General features: G+C 31.7%; 1 protein-coding gene and 1 long non-coding RNA gene across 5 annotated transcripts in view; one reads left to right on the forward strand and one right to left on the reverse strand.

Annotated features, from left to right (window-relative positions):
• The window catches only part of MICU3 (mitochondrial calcium uptake family member 3), a 79777-nt gene that overhangs the window by 37510 nt on the left and 22915 nt on the right, over nt 1–19352 (forward strand). For 2 of the 4 annotated variants that reach the window (XM_045535329.1, XM_045535330.1), the window contains exons 4-8: nt 2599–2677; nt 6245–6292; nt 8949–9031; nt 11350–11421; nt 14877–14915. In XM_045535329.1, coding sequence (XP_045391285.1) covers nt 2599–2677; nt 6245–6292; nt 8949–9031; nt 11350–11421; nt 14877–14915 — 321 coding nt within the window. Of the gene's footprint in view, nt 1–2598; nt 2678–6244; nt 6293–8948; nt 9032–11349; nt 11445–14876; nt 14916–19352 lie in introns of all 4 variants that reach the window. The other 2 variants (XM_045535332.1, XM_045535331.1) reach the window with 2 other exon arrangements.
• Nucleotides 2620–19352, reverse strand: part of LOC123626399 — a 48627-nt gene continuing 31894 nt past the window's right edge. The window contains exons 2-3 of the long non-coding RNA XR_006730840.1: nt 9544–9689; nt 2620–2664 (exon numbers count right to left, since the gene is read on the reverse strand). This is a non-coding gene — a long non-coding RNA (uncharacterized LOC123626399). The remainder of the gene's footprint in view (nt 2665–9543; nt 9690–19352) is intronic.

The raw sequence follows: 19352 nt of genomic DNA on the forward strand, positions 1-19352 counted from the left end.
CAACACTAACCACCCCTAGCGTTAGTGTCAGCTTCCAGAGGCTTTAGGGCATGGTGCCCAACAAGACTGTCCTCGTTTCACATGCTTACCGCAAGTTTGGGAGAAGTCCAGGCCACCCACATTCTGACCTTGCTGTCTACAAATCTGGAAGGTTTCCACAACTCCCCTCAGGTTTAATAATTTGCTAGAATGACTCAGAACTCAAGAAAATGTCAAAGTTATGATTCTGGTTTTATTGTAAAGGATACAAATTAAGACTAGCCAAATGAAGAGACAGAGGGCAAGGGCTAGGAGGGTCCTGAACACAGACCTTCTGTGCCTTCTCCATGTGGAATCAGGGTGTCACCCTCCCAGTACATCAATGTGTTCACCAATCTGAAAGCTCCACTGAACTTGGTGTCCATAATTTTTACTGAGGTTTCATTATATAGGCATTATGGATTAAATTATTGGCCATGTGATTGAGCTCATTCTCTACCCCTGTTGTCTTCCCAGAGGTCGGGTTGGCCCAAACCCCCAATCCTCTAATCATAACTTTCTTTCCAGTGACCAGCCCCCATCCTAAGTCATCTCCTTAGCATAAACTCACGTATGATCCAAGGATTTAGAGTCCCCTTCACAGGAACCAGAGACAAAGGCCAGTCAGTCAAATTCTTTATTATACAGCACTATTACATATAAGAGACCAAGCAAGGCACTGGGAGTGGGAGAGATTCTCAACATGAATGGAAATATAAAGATTTTAATAAATTTTTTTAAGTCCTTAAAGCTAACAAAGAAGACAAAGAAGATCCATGTATTGATTGAATGACCTAGACCAGGTGAAACTAGGTTATTACTAAAACGAACTGTTTGGAGTCACTAAGGGTCTGTCTCTGCCATTTTTTAGCTGTGTGGCTTTGGGTGAGTTACTTATCCACTTTAAGTCTCAGTAAAATATACATAGTGAGGATTGGTTTTAGAATTATATAAGATACTGTATGAACGCATAGTCAAGCACATAGAGGGCACCCAATAAAAGGTAACTATGATTTTATAGCTCAAGCTCTAGCTGAGTTTAAGTGAGAACAGATAAGATTAGAAGACATGAAAACAGTTAAAATGGGGAAAGATTAAGTTAATATTTATACAGTTATAATACAACAGAGATAGTATAAATTAAGCTTTATAAAATGTATTCAAAATGTTTTATTAATTCTGTTACTATAACAAAAATATTTGAGTTTACTGTTGTCTAAATAGTAAATATCCTAGCTTCTCATTGCTGTTCATATCTGAATTCTTACCTCTGTGCCCTTGCTGCCCTAATGAGATACCGCTGGTCACCTGGTGGCATCTGGTACTTGCAATGCAGATGTAACACCAGGAAGGAAATGAACGCAACATTCCACAGGTGGCCTTCAAGGAGCCTATAAATTCCCCTGAAAATCTGCCTCTGCCTTTGGCATCCCAAAGATTTCTTTATTTTCCTGCTACTCAGCTTTGCAATTAAAAAAAAAAAAAGATGTTTGTAAATGTCATGGAGCATTTTAGGTACAAGTGCACTAGGAAGGGTTTGTGTAAAATGCTCCTCAAACTTGAATGTGCATAAAAATCAACTGGAGATCTTGTTAAAAATGCAGATGTGGTTTGGTAGGTGTGGGCTGGGAACTGAGATTCTGCATCTCTCACAAACTCAGATGACTCTTGGACTGTTGGGGACCCACACGAGTAGCAGGGATCAGATCTGAAAATAGAAGTGGTTTCTGTGTTAATGTGTTACTGAGCAAACTAATGTTTTTATTTCAAATTATTTCTGGTTATCTTACCAAATCCCTTAATCACTTTTCTTCACAATTAGCCAAATTATGATTTCCACTTAGTTTTTTTTACAGAATACATATAATAAATTCAAAATTGATTTAATATATGAGCAATGATGTAAATGTTTAAATTCTCCAGTAATTTCCCACCAGCAGTAATAGTTTGATTTTTTTAAAAAAAAGCAATAAAAAAGCTAAGCAACAGTTGAAGTCTGTGTTCTTTATTGAACATTAAAGTTAAAATTAGAAAAAAAATTGAAACAGTGGCCACAATACCCATTTTGTACTTCCTTCATCCGATGTCATCATTCTTTGTCAACATTAAAATATTCTTCATTCCTTTCTGACATAACCCTTTGTTCATTTCTTCCTCTACACAGTGCCTCCTAAGTCCAGAAGTGCTAGAGACATTATGTGAGGCCAGGTGATCTTCTCTGACCTTGATAAGGAAATCTACCTTTTTATATGGCTTTCATAAAACTATCCCTTTATAATTGGCTCCAGAACTTAAACTCACTGTTTTATCTTAATTTGGTTTTCACCTCCAGTTATTAAATTTATCTGAAATTTTGAGTAGCTCTAATTGAATTTAATATGGCATGTTCATCATTTGTTTTATGTTTAGACTGGGTTTTGTGGTTGAATGAACCACAGACATAGAATAAGAATAAATGATGCCACATTTCAGGTCTTTTAAGTGGAGAATATTTTTGGATGGACATTTAAATCTTTTTTGATTTATTTTATAAGTAAGTGGTTTACCTATGAATCAGTAATGTAATACCTTCTGTCACAGGAATTGAATCAGATGCTCTCAGAAACACCACCAGTTTGGAAAGGATCATCAAAATTATTTCGAAACCTTAAAGAAAGAGGTAAGTTAACCTTAGTACTTATGCATTTTAATACTGACACTATATTATTTATACTACTTACATATACATATTTTCCCATATCTAAGATAAATTTAAAATTACATATGCATAGAGGAAAAATTGAAAAGAAAAACACCAAAATATTAATGTTTCTAGGTATTAATGTTATTCCTGGGTAGGGTGATTAAGTGTGGTTTTCAATGTTACTTTTTATGTAATTTGTATCTTCCAAATTTTTTACAAAATGAACTTTAAGAGGTTTAAAAAACTGCTTTTTAACCATATTGAAAAGTATTTATTTACCCACAGAAAGAATTTTGCAAACATACTAGATCTCCAAATGTCTATTTTTCTTCCTTCCATTTTGTTTCCAGGGAATTATAGATATTCCTTAACATAATCAATATGAAAAACTTAATTGGATTGTTCTTTGGCAGCTAAATTTGAACATATTTCTTTTAAAGACCACACTCATTGCAAAATCCATCTGTTTCAAATTACTCTATTATCAATATCCATATATCTAAGTTAATTCATCCATACATTTTCTAGCAATCAAATGATATATTATAGCTTTCATTGCAGTTTTCTTTCCCAATGTACTTTTTGTATTAATACTTATCTATAGAAAAAATTAATAAAAATCTCTTTAATATTAAAAAGGAGTTTCTTATGAATATGCTTTTTAGTATTCTCAAATATAGGAATATATAAAATATTAAAGAAATCATATAAGTAGTTATATTTTTATTTTTTTCATCAATTTTCACCAATATTGGTTTGAAAATGTTGTACTTATGTTAGCATGAAGACAAATACTTTAAAGGCGTAGTTATAATTCATATATTTTAGTTAAGCAAAATTAGAAATTCAAATTGTTCCCACATGGCTCACATTGAATCTGAAAGGAAGAGACACTTACTTATCTTTTATTTTAGTCTTTTCATAAGTAGGGTTTTAAAATCTTTGAGAAAACTGTGCCAAACTGTCTTAAAAGCTCTTAGCAATTTTTTTCCTGGAAGTTGTCTTAAAGATTGCCATTCAGATCTTAGGGTGGGATGATAGCATCAGGAAAATTCAAAGCTCAGAAGCATCAGGTAAGTATAGTGAATTTCAATCTCATGGGAAAATGCAAATTGGATCAAATATAGTCTGAGAAAAATAAATGCATGGAAGAAGGAAATTCTTTTTAGTTAAGGAGAGATTTTAATCTGGAAGTCCTGGGTTTAGGCATGTCCCAATCATTCTCATGTTATATGCATGTTTGCATTTTTTTTTCACAGGAGAGAATCTATTCAGTGCCAGCAGAACTATCTGCAGTGATGGAAATGTTCTGTTTCTGTGCTGTCTCATATAGTAGCCACTAGCCAAATGTGCTGTTAGGTACTTGAAATGTGGCTAATGTAACCAAGGAACTGAATTTTTTATTTTTACTTAATTTTAGTTATTTTAAATTTAAATAGCTACATTACATGTGGCCAATGGCTACTGTTTGGACAGTGCATATCTATTATCATTCCAATTAGATTATCAAGGTAATCCACGATCTCAGAAAGTTTTAGAAACATTAGTTTAGGTGACACAGAGAAGTACAGAGAGACTTGCTTTTTTCTTTTTATAGAGATTAAGTAGCAGAGAAATTTTAAAACTAAATCTTTAGAGCTACTGAAGATTAATTTTAAAATGAAGATGCTTATCTGCTGAAAATATTACCCAGCAAGAAAATGTCATGCAGTTTTTAAAAAAACTAATGCACAACATTTATGAAAACACGTTACATAGACTCAGTTTTCAGTTAACTGTAATGTATCATGATATAGGAATTAAACACTATAATACTTTTAATGAACTTCTCTTAAATTTTTTTTTATTGAATTTTCAAAAGAAACCTAGTTGGCATCTTTCTTATCCTCTGTTTCTAAAGATCACACCATTCCTGTATGCTTAGTTAGCACTTATTTTAATTTTATTTTTTTATTCTGGGTAACCATAAATTAAAAAGTTAGTCTTATAGTTTTTCATTTTTATAATTGGAAATCAGTAGGAATCTACAGTTCATCTTCCACAGTATTTTCTCTTTTCCTTGACCATTTTTATTAAATTATGAGTTCTACTTTGTTTTCCTTCCCTGGAGATTAAGCCCCCTCAATAACCATGTAGTCCTTCAGATAAGTGCATGCTATGATTATCATGACTGGGACTCCCACTGTGAAGTAATCCTTCACTTGAGGGAAATCTTGAGTTAACTATCAAATAAAAGATGCATAGCAGTTATTAAAATTCTTTATAGGAACCAACATCTCTTATGTATACTACCAGGACAATTAGAACGACAGTCAGTGAGATAGGATTGTAGAGAGAGCAAGTCCATTTCCTGATCCCATTTCTTTTTTCCTCCTGCATTTATGCTCTTTTTTTTTTTTGGTGGAGGGATCCCAATGGAATCTAAGTATTGTATCTTTATATACATTGACCATTCCAGAATCTTTCTCCCGTAACATTCATGGCAATCAACCAGAACTATCTGTCTATAGGTCACAATATTCTAGTATAAACAAAAGGAGGGAGTGAATGCTTTCAGGGCCTCCTGGGTAGTTCCCTTCATGTCTCTGACAAACTGCCAGATAGTGACTCCTCTTCTCTTTGTTTTGTAACAAAGAGGGTAGCCTCAAAGAACATCAGATAAAATGGAGTTTTAGAGTTCATGCTCTGGTTATTTAAAGATTTCTTATACCTTTTTCCAAACATCATAACTATCTGATATCTAAATAAGTATTATAGATACCTATTCCTGATTTTAATTTTTTTAGTATCTACTAGGAAGGTCAATTAAACCATCAGTTCTGGTTTGGTTGTTATATTCCAAAAGCAAGAATTCAAGTTACAAAATTTATGTTTTTATTTACTCCAAACGAGCTCTTTTATAGTTGGTAATTATGGGGTTACAGAGAACTCAGGATGCAATATACAGAAAGTATAAGCCATTTAATTAAAGTAAAAACTTCTTGGAGTATATTTAGTAGAAACATTGTCAAGAATAATAATGATAATTTGAAAGCAGAAGAGTAACAACTATAGAGTTTTGTTTTTAAAATACAATACAAAATCCAAACTTCTAAGCAAGAATGGCTAAGTGTTTTATTCAAGTGTTACTAATAAGTAATTAAGCACTTTACAGTGTTAACCATTTCCGACCTTTTTATTTATGTTAAAACATTAAATTGTATTAAAACATTACATTAAAAAGTAGCAACAAATTTAAAAGTTAAAAGTATAAGTAAACATTATAATTTTGCTTTTTTTGCCAATATATTTGAGAGCATTAATGAGAATTTTGTATGGGTTTCTACCAAGGCATGTAGAACAATTAAAGTGAAATTAATTTTGCTGCTTCTTTGGCTATGATTTTTTCGTAATCATTAGTCTCATTTAAAACAGTATTTAGCATCTGCTTTAAAACTGTAACCTCTTTATTCATAGTGTTTATTGCTATTAGAATATTTTACTTTGATAAATATGAAGAGAAAGTAATATTTTATAATAACATAACTGATATTTTTCTTCTAGGTGTGATTTCTTACACAGAATATCTTTTTCTTTTATGTATTTTAACAAGTAAGTATACTCATTAAATCTATTTCTGGATACAGTTTATTTTTTTAATCAGAACCTTAGATCTTTCTTAGATTCTCTTACTATTAAAAATCACATTAGGTATATCCATGCTGTTTGGGAAAATTCATGTTTGAATGCTACAGAAAAATGCTAAGCATAGCACTAGCAAGAGTCAAAAACATAAATATTATGGTTTATGGTATAGTAATACAATGCTGATAAATTTTAAATTTAATATGTATCAATCCTCAGGGATTTGTACTTTCTGTTTCTTTTGCCATCAGAACTTTTCCTCAGGATCCTCATGGTAATAAACATCATTCAGGTTTCCTTTCAAATGTGAAGACTTAGAGAATCCTTACTTGACCATCCTCTCTAAAATATTGTAAAATAGCCCCTTCTCCCATCTATTCTTTTTTTTATTTCTTTGCCGTGTTTTGTTTTCTTTGTAGCATTTAAACCATTTGAAAGTGTTATTGGTATACATGCTCTTGTCTGTCTCCGGACACTAGAATACAGGGTTCATAATGGCAAAGATTTTATCTTTTTTGTTCATCTTTGTATCAAGAACAGTGTCTTGTACATGGTACCTTCTCAAAAAATAGTTGGTGAATGAATGAAGAAAGAAATGAACGAAAGAATATTGCTAGTGGAACATCCAGTTGTGGGGATTTGTGATGTATGGAAACAAGAATATCAATAAAACTCTGTCATTAGAAACAAGACTTAAAATACCTTGTATTTTTATGATTAGAAAATTCACACCACTGTGTTATTCTTAATATAGTATGAATGATGTTACACTGAATTGTGTTAAAGCAAGTTGGGAGAGGGAGGGAATGTGTGCATGCAAGTGCATGTGTGTTTCAGAAATTATCTTGTTTTTTCCTGTGTTTTTTGCTCTTGGACTTAAAATGGACTTAAAATGGACTTAAAATGTTAGTGCCAAAGAACAGCACGTATTATACAGTTGGTAATAGGGCTACCTGCGGTTGATCCAGTCTGGAAAGCCATAGTAATGATGCAAGTGTAGTCAATGATGATTTGCTGCAGTGGGAATCAGAGTGCATCAAGGAGCATCTCAAAAACTTGCTCAGAAGTTATCTTGTTAGAACAATGATGGATACAAAATTAGACGTTATAAGTACCTAAACCAGCAGAGTGATGGGCAAGAATCAGAATAATGCTGGTTAGGAAAGCCACCTGTTGAAATGGGACAGCCTGTGGTTTAAGGATGTAGGAAAAAACATATATAGTGGGTTTTGCTTGCTACAGAAAGGTTAAGATCTTTGGGTGCTGTGAAACTTCCTTTGGAGTTCAGTACTCATCTATAGAAGCTTCTAAGGAGTTTGAATTGAAAAACTACGGGATGTTATTTAGATTCAACCTAAAAAAAATGTGAGAAAAGAGGGCTGATAGGAAGTGGGCTACATAATCTATGTCACCTGTCTATAAATGTCTCCTTACTTTTTATTATTTTAATTGTATTTCCCCTTCCAAACAATAATTGTAAGGATTTCCTTTCTATATGTATTTTTAAGATCTTTTTAAAGCTTAAAACTTGGTTATCAGAGATGGCATAAATTTGTATTTCTTTCTCAAAGAAATAAATGGTAACGAAAGTAAGGTTAGATTCCTAAAATATTAATACATGCAAGAAATGAGCTTTTTCCATTTCTTTTCTTTTCAGAGACAGCTATTGCCAGTTAAGAAAGTGGGGCTAGCTTCCTTTCTTTCCAGGTTCAAAATTTCACAACAGGTGGTAGCAAGTGTACTTATGAAGGCGTCCCTTTTTAAACATTTTGCGAGTCCTCTCAAAAAGTACAATGTTTTGAGAAAGACATGTACACTGAGTTCCTTTTTGAAGGACACTTTCAAGTTTTCTTCTGTTGAAGTTTTCTCCTTTATGCTCTAAAAGTGAAAAGAGGAAAGAGATTGAACCTCACTATAAACTTCATAAAATTAAACCAGTTCATACTGTGTGAAAGTCTGTCTTTCTCAGAAAAGCAATTGTTCTTTGTATTTTGGGGAAATTGGAAATTACATATTCAAGCCTCTTTTATTTTATATTTCTGTTTTTGAAGCCTCTGGAAGTTTAAGCCCTAATATGTAATCTCTCATGCTTGACATTTATTTTCATAGGTCATTTCAGTTATAATTTTCCCAAGAATTGGGATTGGTCCTTTGTGTCATATTTTAACTATTTTTCCTGTTACTCTAAGTAATTGAACATACTGAAAATATTTCAGATGTAAGTTGATATTTTTCTTTTCTGAAAATACTTCAGATGAGAGTTGATATTTTTCTTTTAAACAAACTGACAGACTTTGGATAAGAAAGAGAAATGATTATTTATAGAAGGAAAGTAGTCAAATTTTTCTTTCAGTGCTGTGCAACAAGTATCACACAATTACTCTTAAAGCGTATTATCAGTCCTTTTATTACTAAGTGTGCTAATACATGAAGCAGAAATATGTATACTTTTATATAGCTTTCATTATATTTAACTATTAATAGTAATATGTTGCTTATAATTTCTTGGTTAAAGAAAGTTTTTCGGTACAGAATATGAGTAACTGTTTACAACTAGTATCAATTTTGTGCTTTAAAATGCATTTTTCTATTTTATGAATACTCTTTCTGTTTTTTCTGGCAGAGCCACATGCAGGTTTTAGAATAGCTTTCAACATGTTTGACACTGATGGCAATGAGATGGTGGATAAAAAAGAGTTTTTGGTGGTATGTATATTATGTGCTGCATTGTATAAATAATTAAATACTGCTTACTTATATTTTTTGCTTTATTGGGAATACTACTGCAGAGGAAAGAGTAAAAAATTTATGCTTTTGCCTTTATTTAATAAAGAAGCATATATTCATGTACTTTGAACAATATTTACAGTATAAAATATAAATTATATTCAGTGCATAAGGATTCTTATAGTTATTTGTACATTACCTAGAGGTTTGACACGTATCAAGTATTTTCTTTTGGGTAGATAACAGGCAGTTCTGAGACCATATATACCCAGTTAACATTCAGTCCCCATCATAACAGCCACCCAGTCACAACTCCTTCCATAGGAACTTCTCTGCCTTCTCAATATAGGATTCATGATTTTTCTTTTTCCTGTTTTCTTTCTCTTGCTACTGCCTTGTGTTCCAGTCTTGTCCCCCGTTCCTTGTTCCTTTCTCCTTTCTTTGACCAAGGGATGGTAATTCTTAGGTATTTATCCTGTGATCTTTCTCACCTGACTGGTTCAGCCTTGGTGCTGTTCGGACAAAGTCCTCAGCTGTGCACTCATCTTCTCACACCTTCCCCGCCCCGACTTCCAGAATGTTTCTCCCATGTGTCCTACATCTGTATCTGTGGCAACATGCCCATTCTGTTTTTTCTCTGAAATAGAAACTAATGTTAATTTATTCCATAGAGTAACAAGGTGTACTGTCAGCATTTATGTTCAACTCTGTCTTTACCTATACTCTCCTAGTAAAAAGAAAGAGGAAAGATGGCACATAAATAGCCATTTCATTTTCTACTTCTGTTTCATAACATAGCTGTTAAAAATGCCTCAGAAAACCTCTTAAAGAGTTTCATATTTACTTCAGAAGTTGAAACACAGAAGAAATCTATGACATCATTCTTTTCCATAATAGGAAAGAGATGAAAATCTTCATCAAAAGCTAATTAGTATCCAGCCAGAGGGAAGCAAGCAGACTAATTACTGGGCCTTAAGAAAGCTTAAACTCACACCCACAGAACCCTTCCCCAGGTGCAGTCCCCGAGCCCCAAGTCACTGGAGCTGGCACCTTCATTCTAGTGCTTTGCAGAATGGTGGGGAAGTCGGAATTTTCATTTTGGTTATAATAGATAAAGATATCCTTCTACCATCCTAAAATGGGCAAGTTTAGTTTAATGTAGTTTTGTCATGATAGTGTACAACTATATTTTAGGAATTTTCAGAATGGACCTAGTTTTCTAAATAATGTTCTACATATGACAATGCTGCCAAGTTCCATGCCACTGACTAAAGATTAACTTTTGGAACTCAGTCCATTGGAAGTTGCCTATGTGAATGTCTTTTGGAGTATTGTCTCTTTGTGGAATTGTGAGGTAAAAACATTCAAATAGAACTCCAGTTTGTTTCTACTCTATACTCTTGCAAAAGGTGCCCTTGCTTTAAAGCTGTGGCAGCTTTTCAGTTGTTGTACTGCTGCCTCATATGTGATATTTTTTGTTTATTTGTTTGCAAAGAGTTCGTGAAAGCAAGGGGTAGAGTTGACCAATTTATTTGTAGAAATCTAAAATCTGTGACTCTCCTATCTATAAAGTGATTATTGACAGTTCTTTTCACTAAAAAAAGTATGGAAATAATTTTATGTGATAATAAAATCATTTGTATTTTGTGGCATGTTTTTAAATATTATTATTATAATAGATATCATAGGAGGTAATATATTTTATTTTACTTTAAGCTATTGCTATATAAAATAAAATGAAGAGTTGAGATAGCTGTCCAAGTTACACAAAAGTAATGAACTCTCCAGGAAACTGATACAGAGGTAGGATTAGGCTTTTCTTATCAATAATAAAATCATACAATTTTAAAGAGGAAATAATACTATTTATAATAGGCAATGTGCTAAATAATTACTTGTAATATTTACAACACACAGCATTCCTATAAGGTAAGGAATTATCTCCATGTCCAGATATGGAAAACAAGCCTTAGATAATCAGGGTAACTTGCCCGAGGAATTATACTGCAGAGCCTGTGCTTCATCTCCTTTTATGTGTGTGCCTCAGACTCCATGTCTTCGAGATAAAGTAGAAGTGTAACATTAAGTACCTTTAACTTCACTGTGGGTTACCAGTACCAAAGGATGTATTTTCTTGGGGAAAAAACTGAAATCAGAAAATATATTTCTAGTAGTTTAAATGTTCTTGGTGGATAAAGCTAACTATTTTGTTTGTGGAATATACCTAGTACATGGTGGTAGTTACACGCCCAGAAATTCTTGTTGGGTATTTGATTTTTGATTGATTTCTTTCTCAGCTTCAAGAGATATTCAGGAAAAAAAATGAAAAGAGAGAAACTAAAGGAGATGAAGAAAAGCGTGCATTGCTGGTAAGAATACTTAATAGTTTCAGGTGGGTTTTCTAGGTGAGAATTATTTTATTCATGTTGAGAAACAGTAATTAAAATTTGTAACTTTGGAGCTGTCCCTTTCTTGAAAACTTTCTGAAGTTCTTATGTAGAAAAATTGCTTTAGTATTTATATGCATCAATATCAATATTTGTATCAAATATTGATATTAAATATCTGTATCCATAACCACATTCATTAAATCATTTTCATCCATATTGTTATTTGTGAGATTTGAAGGGTATATCATGTAATAGATTAATACAGATCATTATGCATGTGAAAATTTAAAGGTGAATTGCAAAGATTTAATTATAATGTGACTGAATTTAGTGGTATTATAACAATATGACTGTTGAAGCAAATACAAGCAAGTAATATGTTTTTTTTTTTGCATTCTTAGAAATATATATTATAGATTCTTCTTCTGGAATGCATAATATTTTCATCTTATTCTGAAGTTAGAGTTAAGCAACATTTCCTTCCATCTTCCTACCAGTTTTCTTTTTGTTTGTCCCAAACATTTCAGCCTGACCATAGGCTGAGTTCACATAATAAAAGTAACAGACAGGTACCAAGACCTTGCTGTCACACACTACACTAGGTAGTTTGTGTGCACTTTCTCATTTAATCTACCCAACAATTCTCTTATCCATAATTACAGATGAGGAAACTGATGATTGGAAAGGTTAAGTATCTTGTCCAGACTTACATACCTATTAAATTGCAAAGCCAAAGAGTTGAACCCATGTCTGACCATCTCTGAAACCTGCACTTGAAGAAAAGTGTTCCACATTTCTTCAGCTGGTCCTTGCGTACCAGAAACTTAGGAAATTTTGTTGGCATGTAAATGGTAATCGTTCCATTTTTCAATTAGTGGCCCTGTGCAGTAGTTTAATTGTTCTACATGGAATTCAAATAATTAACTTCGAAGAGTTGTAAAATTTTTATTATTTTCTTTGTTAGAAGAATATACATTAGGTTTATTCTAACATGAATTATCTATAACTGATAGGTACCATATTCAATCCCGATATATTTATGAAGTATATATTTATATTTAGTTGAATAAAAGCACATTGTTAGGGTTATACTGCCTCACAGAATATTTTGAGTATGATATAAAATTATCAGTAGTTGTTGAACTTCCCCCAGTATACAGTTGAACAAAGCTTATGGAAGACAGTCTTAAAAATATCAAAGAGCTGATTATAATTTAGCCAAGTATTAAAAGGGGCATTAGTTGTTCTCTATTTAATTTAGGTCTCATGGTTTTCAAATTGTAATTAATAAATCCTATATGAATAGCCCCATAAATGCAACTGTTTAGATTATTAGCAAAGAAGACTAGAGAATTGAATGCCTTATTAAATTTTATATCCTGGAGATAATATACTGAAAGAGTAAACAGTTACTTTAATTTTGATAGATTACCTCTGACTAAATATAATTGACTGAATAGGCAAGTTGTTAAATACATATCATTTAAGGAGGTTGAATTATGTTAGTGAATCTATCAATATACTTTAGTGATAAAGTATATAGTATTTCAGTGGATAGAAATTTAATTGTTTTGTTTGTTTATTTATACTACTTCCAGAGAGGAATTATGGATCTTCCAGTAAAAAAATATAACACTATTCTAATCATTAAAATTTACTGAAATACATCCAGCAAGTAACAAAGGGAGAGAGGAAAGGGAAAAATAATAGCAGACAATGCACATTGGGAAAATCTGTAATGGTAGCACAAAACTTGGCTCTGAGCTTCATTGCAGCCAAGGAAAAGGAAATCTAATATTGATTTAATATAAATATTTCATAATAGTGATGAGTAAAACTTCATTAACTTGAATTAATTAGGAGAAGTCTATCTGAATTATGAAATCTAAATTTTACCAACATACCCTAAATTGTATTATTTTATATGCATATGGGTCAATGAAGCATTCACTAGCAAACATATGGGGAAGGATACGTGTTTTAAACAACAGTAAAAATAACTTAAAAGTAAAGTATAACTTGTCTATATGTAAAGGAATACTTATGAAAGTCATTGATCTCCACAGGTACCTCAGAGGTATTTATATAATTTAAATAGTGCTCCTGAAATCTCATTTACATAATTTAGCTATCAGAACTATTCCTTAAAGCAATTCAGAAATAATCTTCAGTACAGCCTCTAAACTAACAGCCCTCTACAATACAGCTCTCTACAAATATTCATTACTGTGTTTAACAATAATGATAATTAATATTAAATTATTATTAATAGTCACATTTTAAATAATGTAAATCTGAGCTGAGATTTTATTTTATATTACTTTAGTTACAGAGTTATATGCTATGCAAGGTGGTAGTGTCAAGGTGATAGAAATGACAACATGATTCCACATATTCTTAGGATATTTTGGTAGAATTTTAAAGCAATTAAAATTTAGCTTATTGTGAAAATATATGGATTTACATAAGAGAGACAGCATAGCACAGGTTCAGGAGCCAGATTTGGGGGGTTTGAATATTAGCCGAGCCACTCATTACCTGGGTGACCTTGGACAATGTCCTTAATCTCTCTGTGCCTCAGCTTTTTCATTTGTACTATGGGGGTATTAGGAGTAATGACCACATATGATTGTCATGGAGGTTAAAACACATAGCCGCTTAATAGTATGTAAAGTATAATAAACATTCAAAAAGGTTAGCTAAACATTCATAAAGGTTAGCTAATTGTAAAACTTAAAGTTTTCCTTTAATTAGTAGTACCACATAGCTACTTTAACCTGAATATTAACATACCTAAATCAAAACTAAATTTAAAAATACTTACCAAAATAAAACTGTGTTTCAGAAAGAAAGGGGTAAATGAACATAACATTTCTTGGGACACTTACTATGTTCTAATCTGTGCTATGTTCATTATAAATGTTACTCCCACTTAGTCTTCATTACAGTTTTCCCAGGTAAGTATTATATCTGTTTTGCAGATGAGAAAACAGTTGCAGAGAGGTTACTTAACTTGCTTAACGTTACAGCACTGATAACAGCTGACAGGATTCCAGTGCAGGTTTCTCATACCATCTCCACTGCCATGCTGCTACATCTAGACTTTCCCCCACGCCATGTAGAATTGCTGGAGCATGTCTAAATAAAACTGCATACTTAAGAGGAACTCAAAGTGATAGTTCTTTCAGAAATTTACAGTGAAAATGGTTAAAAGGAGCACAAATTCCTTTAATGTTTAATTGTATGAGATTTTAAAACTTTGCTACTCATCTTTAACATTTATCCCACTTGTGTGTGTGCTCTATATAGAATGTAGCATAATGATTTGCCCTTCCTAATTGAATATTTTGTCATCTTTTTCTTTTTTTCTTTTGCTATACTTGGGTTCATTCTGAAATATGACACTTCATTTGGCCCTTTGTGCTCTATGTCAGCGTCTTCAACTTTATGGATACCATTCTCCTACTAATAGTGTATGTACAATACTTTAAATGTTCTTTATGTATATAGTCCTCACCTGTTATACTTGATAATGTTATTTCTTTATATACAGTCATATCTGCTATTTAAATGCTTTGGAATTTATTGAATACAATAGGTGCAATCAAGCCAAAATTGCACATTTTATTTCTAGATTTATAAGAAGGCTAAAATATGTGGAGCAATTGTATATTTTTAACATTAGATTAAAATAAGGAAAAGGTGAGTGAACAATAACCACCAATAAATCTGGTAGAATAATCCAAATTTTATATTTTTTAGCAGTATTTGAAGTTATATGTAAATTACAGAACAGATTCTCAGGCTATGCTCCTGCAGAACACAGGTATTTTAAGAACTAGATTTACGATCTGATACACTATCTTTGTTCGGTTCTAATGAAGAAGTATATTAATGGATATACTTTTCTTAATTTTCAGTATTTCTCATAAATTTTTTCCAAAAATGGCTGGAAAATTTTGTTATTGCCTGCCTACTTCCTCTGATCTATACAAAAATCTGGTGTAAGCTGCTACTTGCTATGTTTACTATATCAGTATATCATGTTATTTCTCAGGATTATGATTTTCAGACTCTTCTTGTCTTGAAAAAATCAGGAATTCCTATAGATGAACTTCCATATGTACATTTCTTCTTATGTTGAACTTTCTTCTTTCTTTTTTCCTTGAAAAGTCAGAGTTTATTGGTTATCCCAGCTACTAAGTAAGAATAGGCCATGGCCCTTTTTGAATAAACATGTGCAGTTCATTTAATTTCCCAAGGTTCCTTAAGTGACTTAAAAGGATCCCTCAAATTATAGAAATTTGAATTCAGGATGACTGATTTAATATTATCCTGCTGGAAGTATTCTAGTTGTAGTGTATAATTCTAAAAGTAGGTGTGTTTGTTGCCTCTTGTATTGGCTAGTTAATCAAAATTCCAAACTATAAAAAATAACTGTTGTTCTAGATCTGAACATATACTGGAGGCATAAAGTAAACCCAGTATATTTTGCCTAGTCATATAGAATGGACCTAGATGGGCTGGGAAACAAGCCAAGTCTGTGGGACTTAAAAGCTGACTGTTTTAATCTCTTAAAAGTTACTTTAAATTTTTTCTACAAAATTTACTACTGTTTTCCATTAAATAAATTCTATCATTTTCTTAAAATTTTTAAAGTATTCCTATTAATTGTCTCTAAAATTTGTAAGAATGTATAAGATGAAAATCTCACAGATTATAATGCCATTGCCCTATGAAACTTAATAAATGTTAATGCTTATGATTTTATGATTATTTTTCTAATCTAATTTGTCATCATTGTTTGAGCCATTTTATGAACTGTTACAGTTTTTATTTCCTTTAATCTCATAAATTATTTTCATATAGGATGATTATGTGTTTTTTTAAAAATGTGTCTCAGAGTAACATTGTTAAAAGGAAATAGATCCTAACATTGCTTTAGTTTAAACTACATATACAAATTGCAGTCACTCACACATTAAGAGAATAATTTTGAGAAGCAGACTTAAATTGCATATTTCATTTATATTATGCTTATTTAATAGGAAAGTAAATTTATGATTTTACATTTTATTGTGGTAATATATATTTTTCTTTTATTATTTTACTGAAGATAGCTTCTTTCAAATATAAAATGCATGTGTTAAAATGATATAACTTGATGTCATTTTTATCCACAGTCTAAAATGGATTACATGATTTTTCAACTCCCTTAAAAGTTTAGTTGGTTATATAAACTAACTTTATTTCCTATAATAGAAAAAATTTTGCTCAATAAGGAATGACTATTTTCAAAAACTGCAAGCAAGGAAAATTTATTTAAAAATAGAAAAAAAAATCAGCCTGAAAATGTATATGAAATATCATTGATGTAAGTATTATACAGATCTATTGGTATAATGTTTTGAATTAACTGGCAATTATCTGCTAGTTTTCAGAGTTGTAGATTAACTGGAGTGATCAAGTATCTAATTTGATTACATATCACAGAGTTAAATATAACCTGAGGTTTATAATAGCCAGTTTCTACCTTTAGGAAGAAGTTTCTTCAGGAGAGACAGAGACCCTGTTGGCTTTTACTATAGAGGCAGGGATTCTGTGACCTCTGTAGTAGCCTGTTCCAAAATTTAATCACTCTTACAGTAGATTCTGCCTATATTTAATCACATTATTTCTTGCTACAGTGCAAGATTGAGCACACTCCTTTGTATTCATGGAGACAGTTGTCACTTTATAGCCTTTTCTGTTCCAGATAACCCTGATTCTTTTCATATTTCTCATATGGTCAACTCTTGATTACATCTTTGCGGAGTGATGAAGGGAAATGTAAAAAAGTCGGGAAAATAAATACTACAAAAATCTTGTATGTTTGACGTTGGCATGCCTTATAGGATTTTCTAGATTATTCTTAATTACCCTAATTGCATTGCTGTCAGAAAATATACCAATTTTTATACCAATTCTTTGACATGTATTGAGATTTGTTTTATGAACTAAAACAATGTCAGTCTTCAAAAATGATCTGTATTTGAAAAGAATGTGTATTCTCCAATTTGGGGTACAGAGTTCTAATGTATCAAGTATATATTACGAAGCATGTTGATTTTGTGTTTTAAATCTCTGTCATTACTAATGTTTTTGTCTGCTTGATCTGTCCATTGATATGTTAAATTACACATTAATTTCTACTTGTAATTTTCTTGATTTTTGTTTTAGATATTTTGAATCATTGCTATTACTTATATAAGAATATAGATCATATCTTCTTAGTGAATTGAATCTTCTATTATATGCTATCTCTAGATTGCTAAAAATGGCTTTTGCCCTAAAATCTATTTTAGTTATCAGGATAAATTATACCATCTTTATTTTAATTAATATTTTGTGTTATTTTCTATTTTTTGTTTTTCTGTTTTCTGTGTTTTCCTGTAGCAATGATGTTTTCCCTGATTTCTAAAATACATTTTTAGTTCAGAAATTTACTGCAAAGTATAAATATAACATAAAATAATTATAAATGTTTAACTACCATATAGATCAAAAAATAAAACACTGCCATTCAACAAGAAGCCCCTTCATATGTGTCCCCAGTCGTAATCCCTGGGTGTCCACAAAAAGATAACCATAGTCATAACTTACATGTAAATCACTTCTTTGCTTTGATTTGTGGTTTTACCATTTACTTATGCATTCCAAACAATATGGCTTAGTTTTACCCATTTTTGTACTTCATATAAATGGCATCATATTACATTTTTCTGTGTCTTTTTTGGCACAACATCATGATAATCAATTTCATCTGTATTGTTGTATGTAGTTCTAATTCGTCCACTTTTTTGCTGTAAGCAGTGGTTCTCAAACATTTTGGTCTTGTGATCCGTTTACATTGTTGAAGGTTATTGAGAATCCAAAAGAGATTTGGTTGATGTGGACAATATCTATCTATATTTACCAGTTAGAAATTAAAACAGAATTTAAAAATATTAATCCATTTAAAATAACAATAAAAAACTCATTACATGTTAACAAACATTTTTTATGAGAAACTAACTTTTCAAAAATGTAGTGAGGAGAGTGGTATTGTTTTATGTTCTTTGCAAATCTCTTTAATGTCTGGCTTAATAGAAGACAGCTGGTTTCTCATAGCTGGTTTTTGCATTCAATCTGTTGTAATATGTTATTTTGGCAACAAATACTGTCAGTTGTTTACTTTGAAATGACAGGCTCACTTGGTTCATTTTCAAAAATAATGTCTGCCAAATACCAAAGTTTGAATAACCATAGGTTGTCTGTTAGTTCTTTCAAGTAAAAATGGTGGCTCATGAAAAATTGGCTAGTTCAGCTTGCTACATAAAGTATCACACAAATGTTCTTTCTGAAGACAACCACAGTACTTAAGTATGCTGCAAAAGTGCTTTATGCATGCTTCCCATTTTATCATACCAAATACTAAAAAGATGTGTACTCAAAGGTTAGTTTAACAAAATTATAAGTTTTATTCTTCTTCAGCAAGTACATTTTTAAGTGGAATTTTTTTTTTAATTGGAATATAACAACTACTGAAGAATGTAATGACTTTGGTCTTTGGTGACACTGCCTCATTTATACTAAGACACCAGCAGTTTTACCACCATTTCTTTATCCATTCATCCATCAATGGACACTTTGGTTGATTCCATATCTTGGCTATTGTGAATAGTGCTGCAATAAACATGGGAGTACAGATATCTTTTCAATATACTGAATACCCATCCTTTAGATATATACCCAGCAGTGGGATTGCTGGGTCATATGGTAGTTCTGTTTTTAGTTTTTTGAGGAACCTCCGTACTGTTTGCCATAGTGGTTGCACTAATTTTCATTCTCTGTGGGGATTTTTTAAGGACTAGCTAGATTAAGGGTGTGTT

Source organism: Lemur catta, chromosome 22 (assembly GCF_020740605.2).
Source record: "Lemur catta isolate mLemCat1 chromosome 22, mLemCat1.pri, whole genome shotgun sequence".
NCBI lineage: Eukaryota > Metazoa > Chordata > Mammalia > Primates > Lemuridae > Lemur > Lemur catta.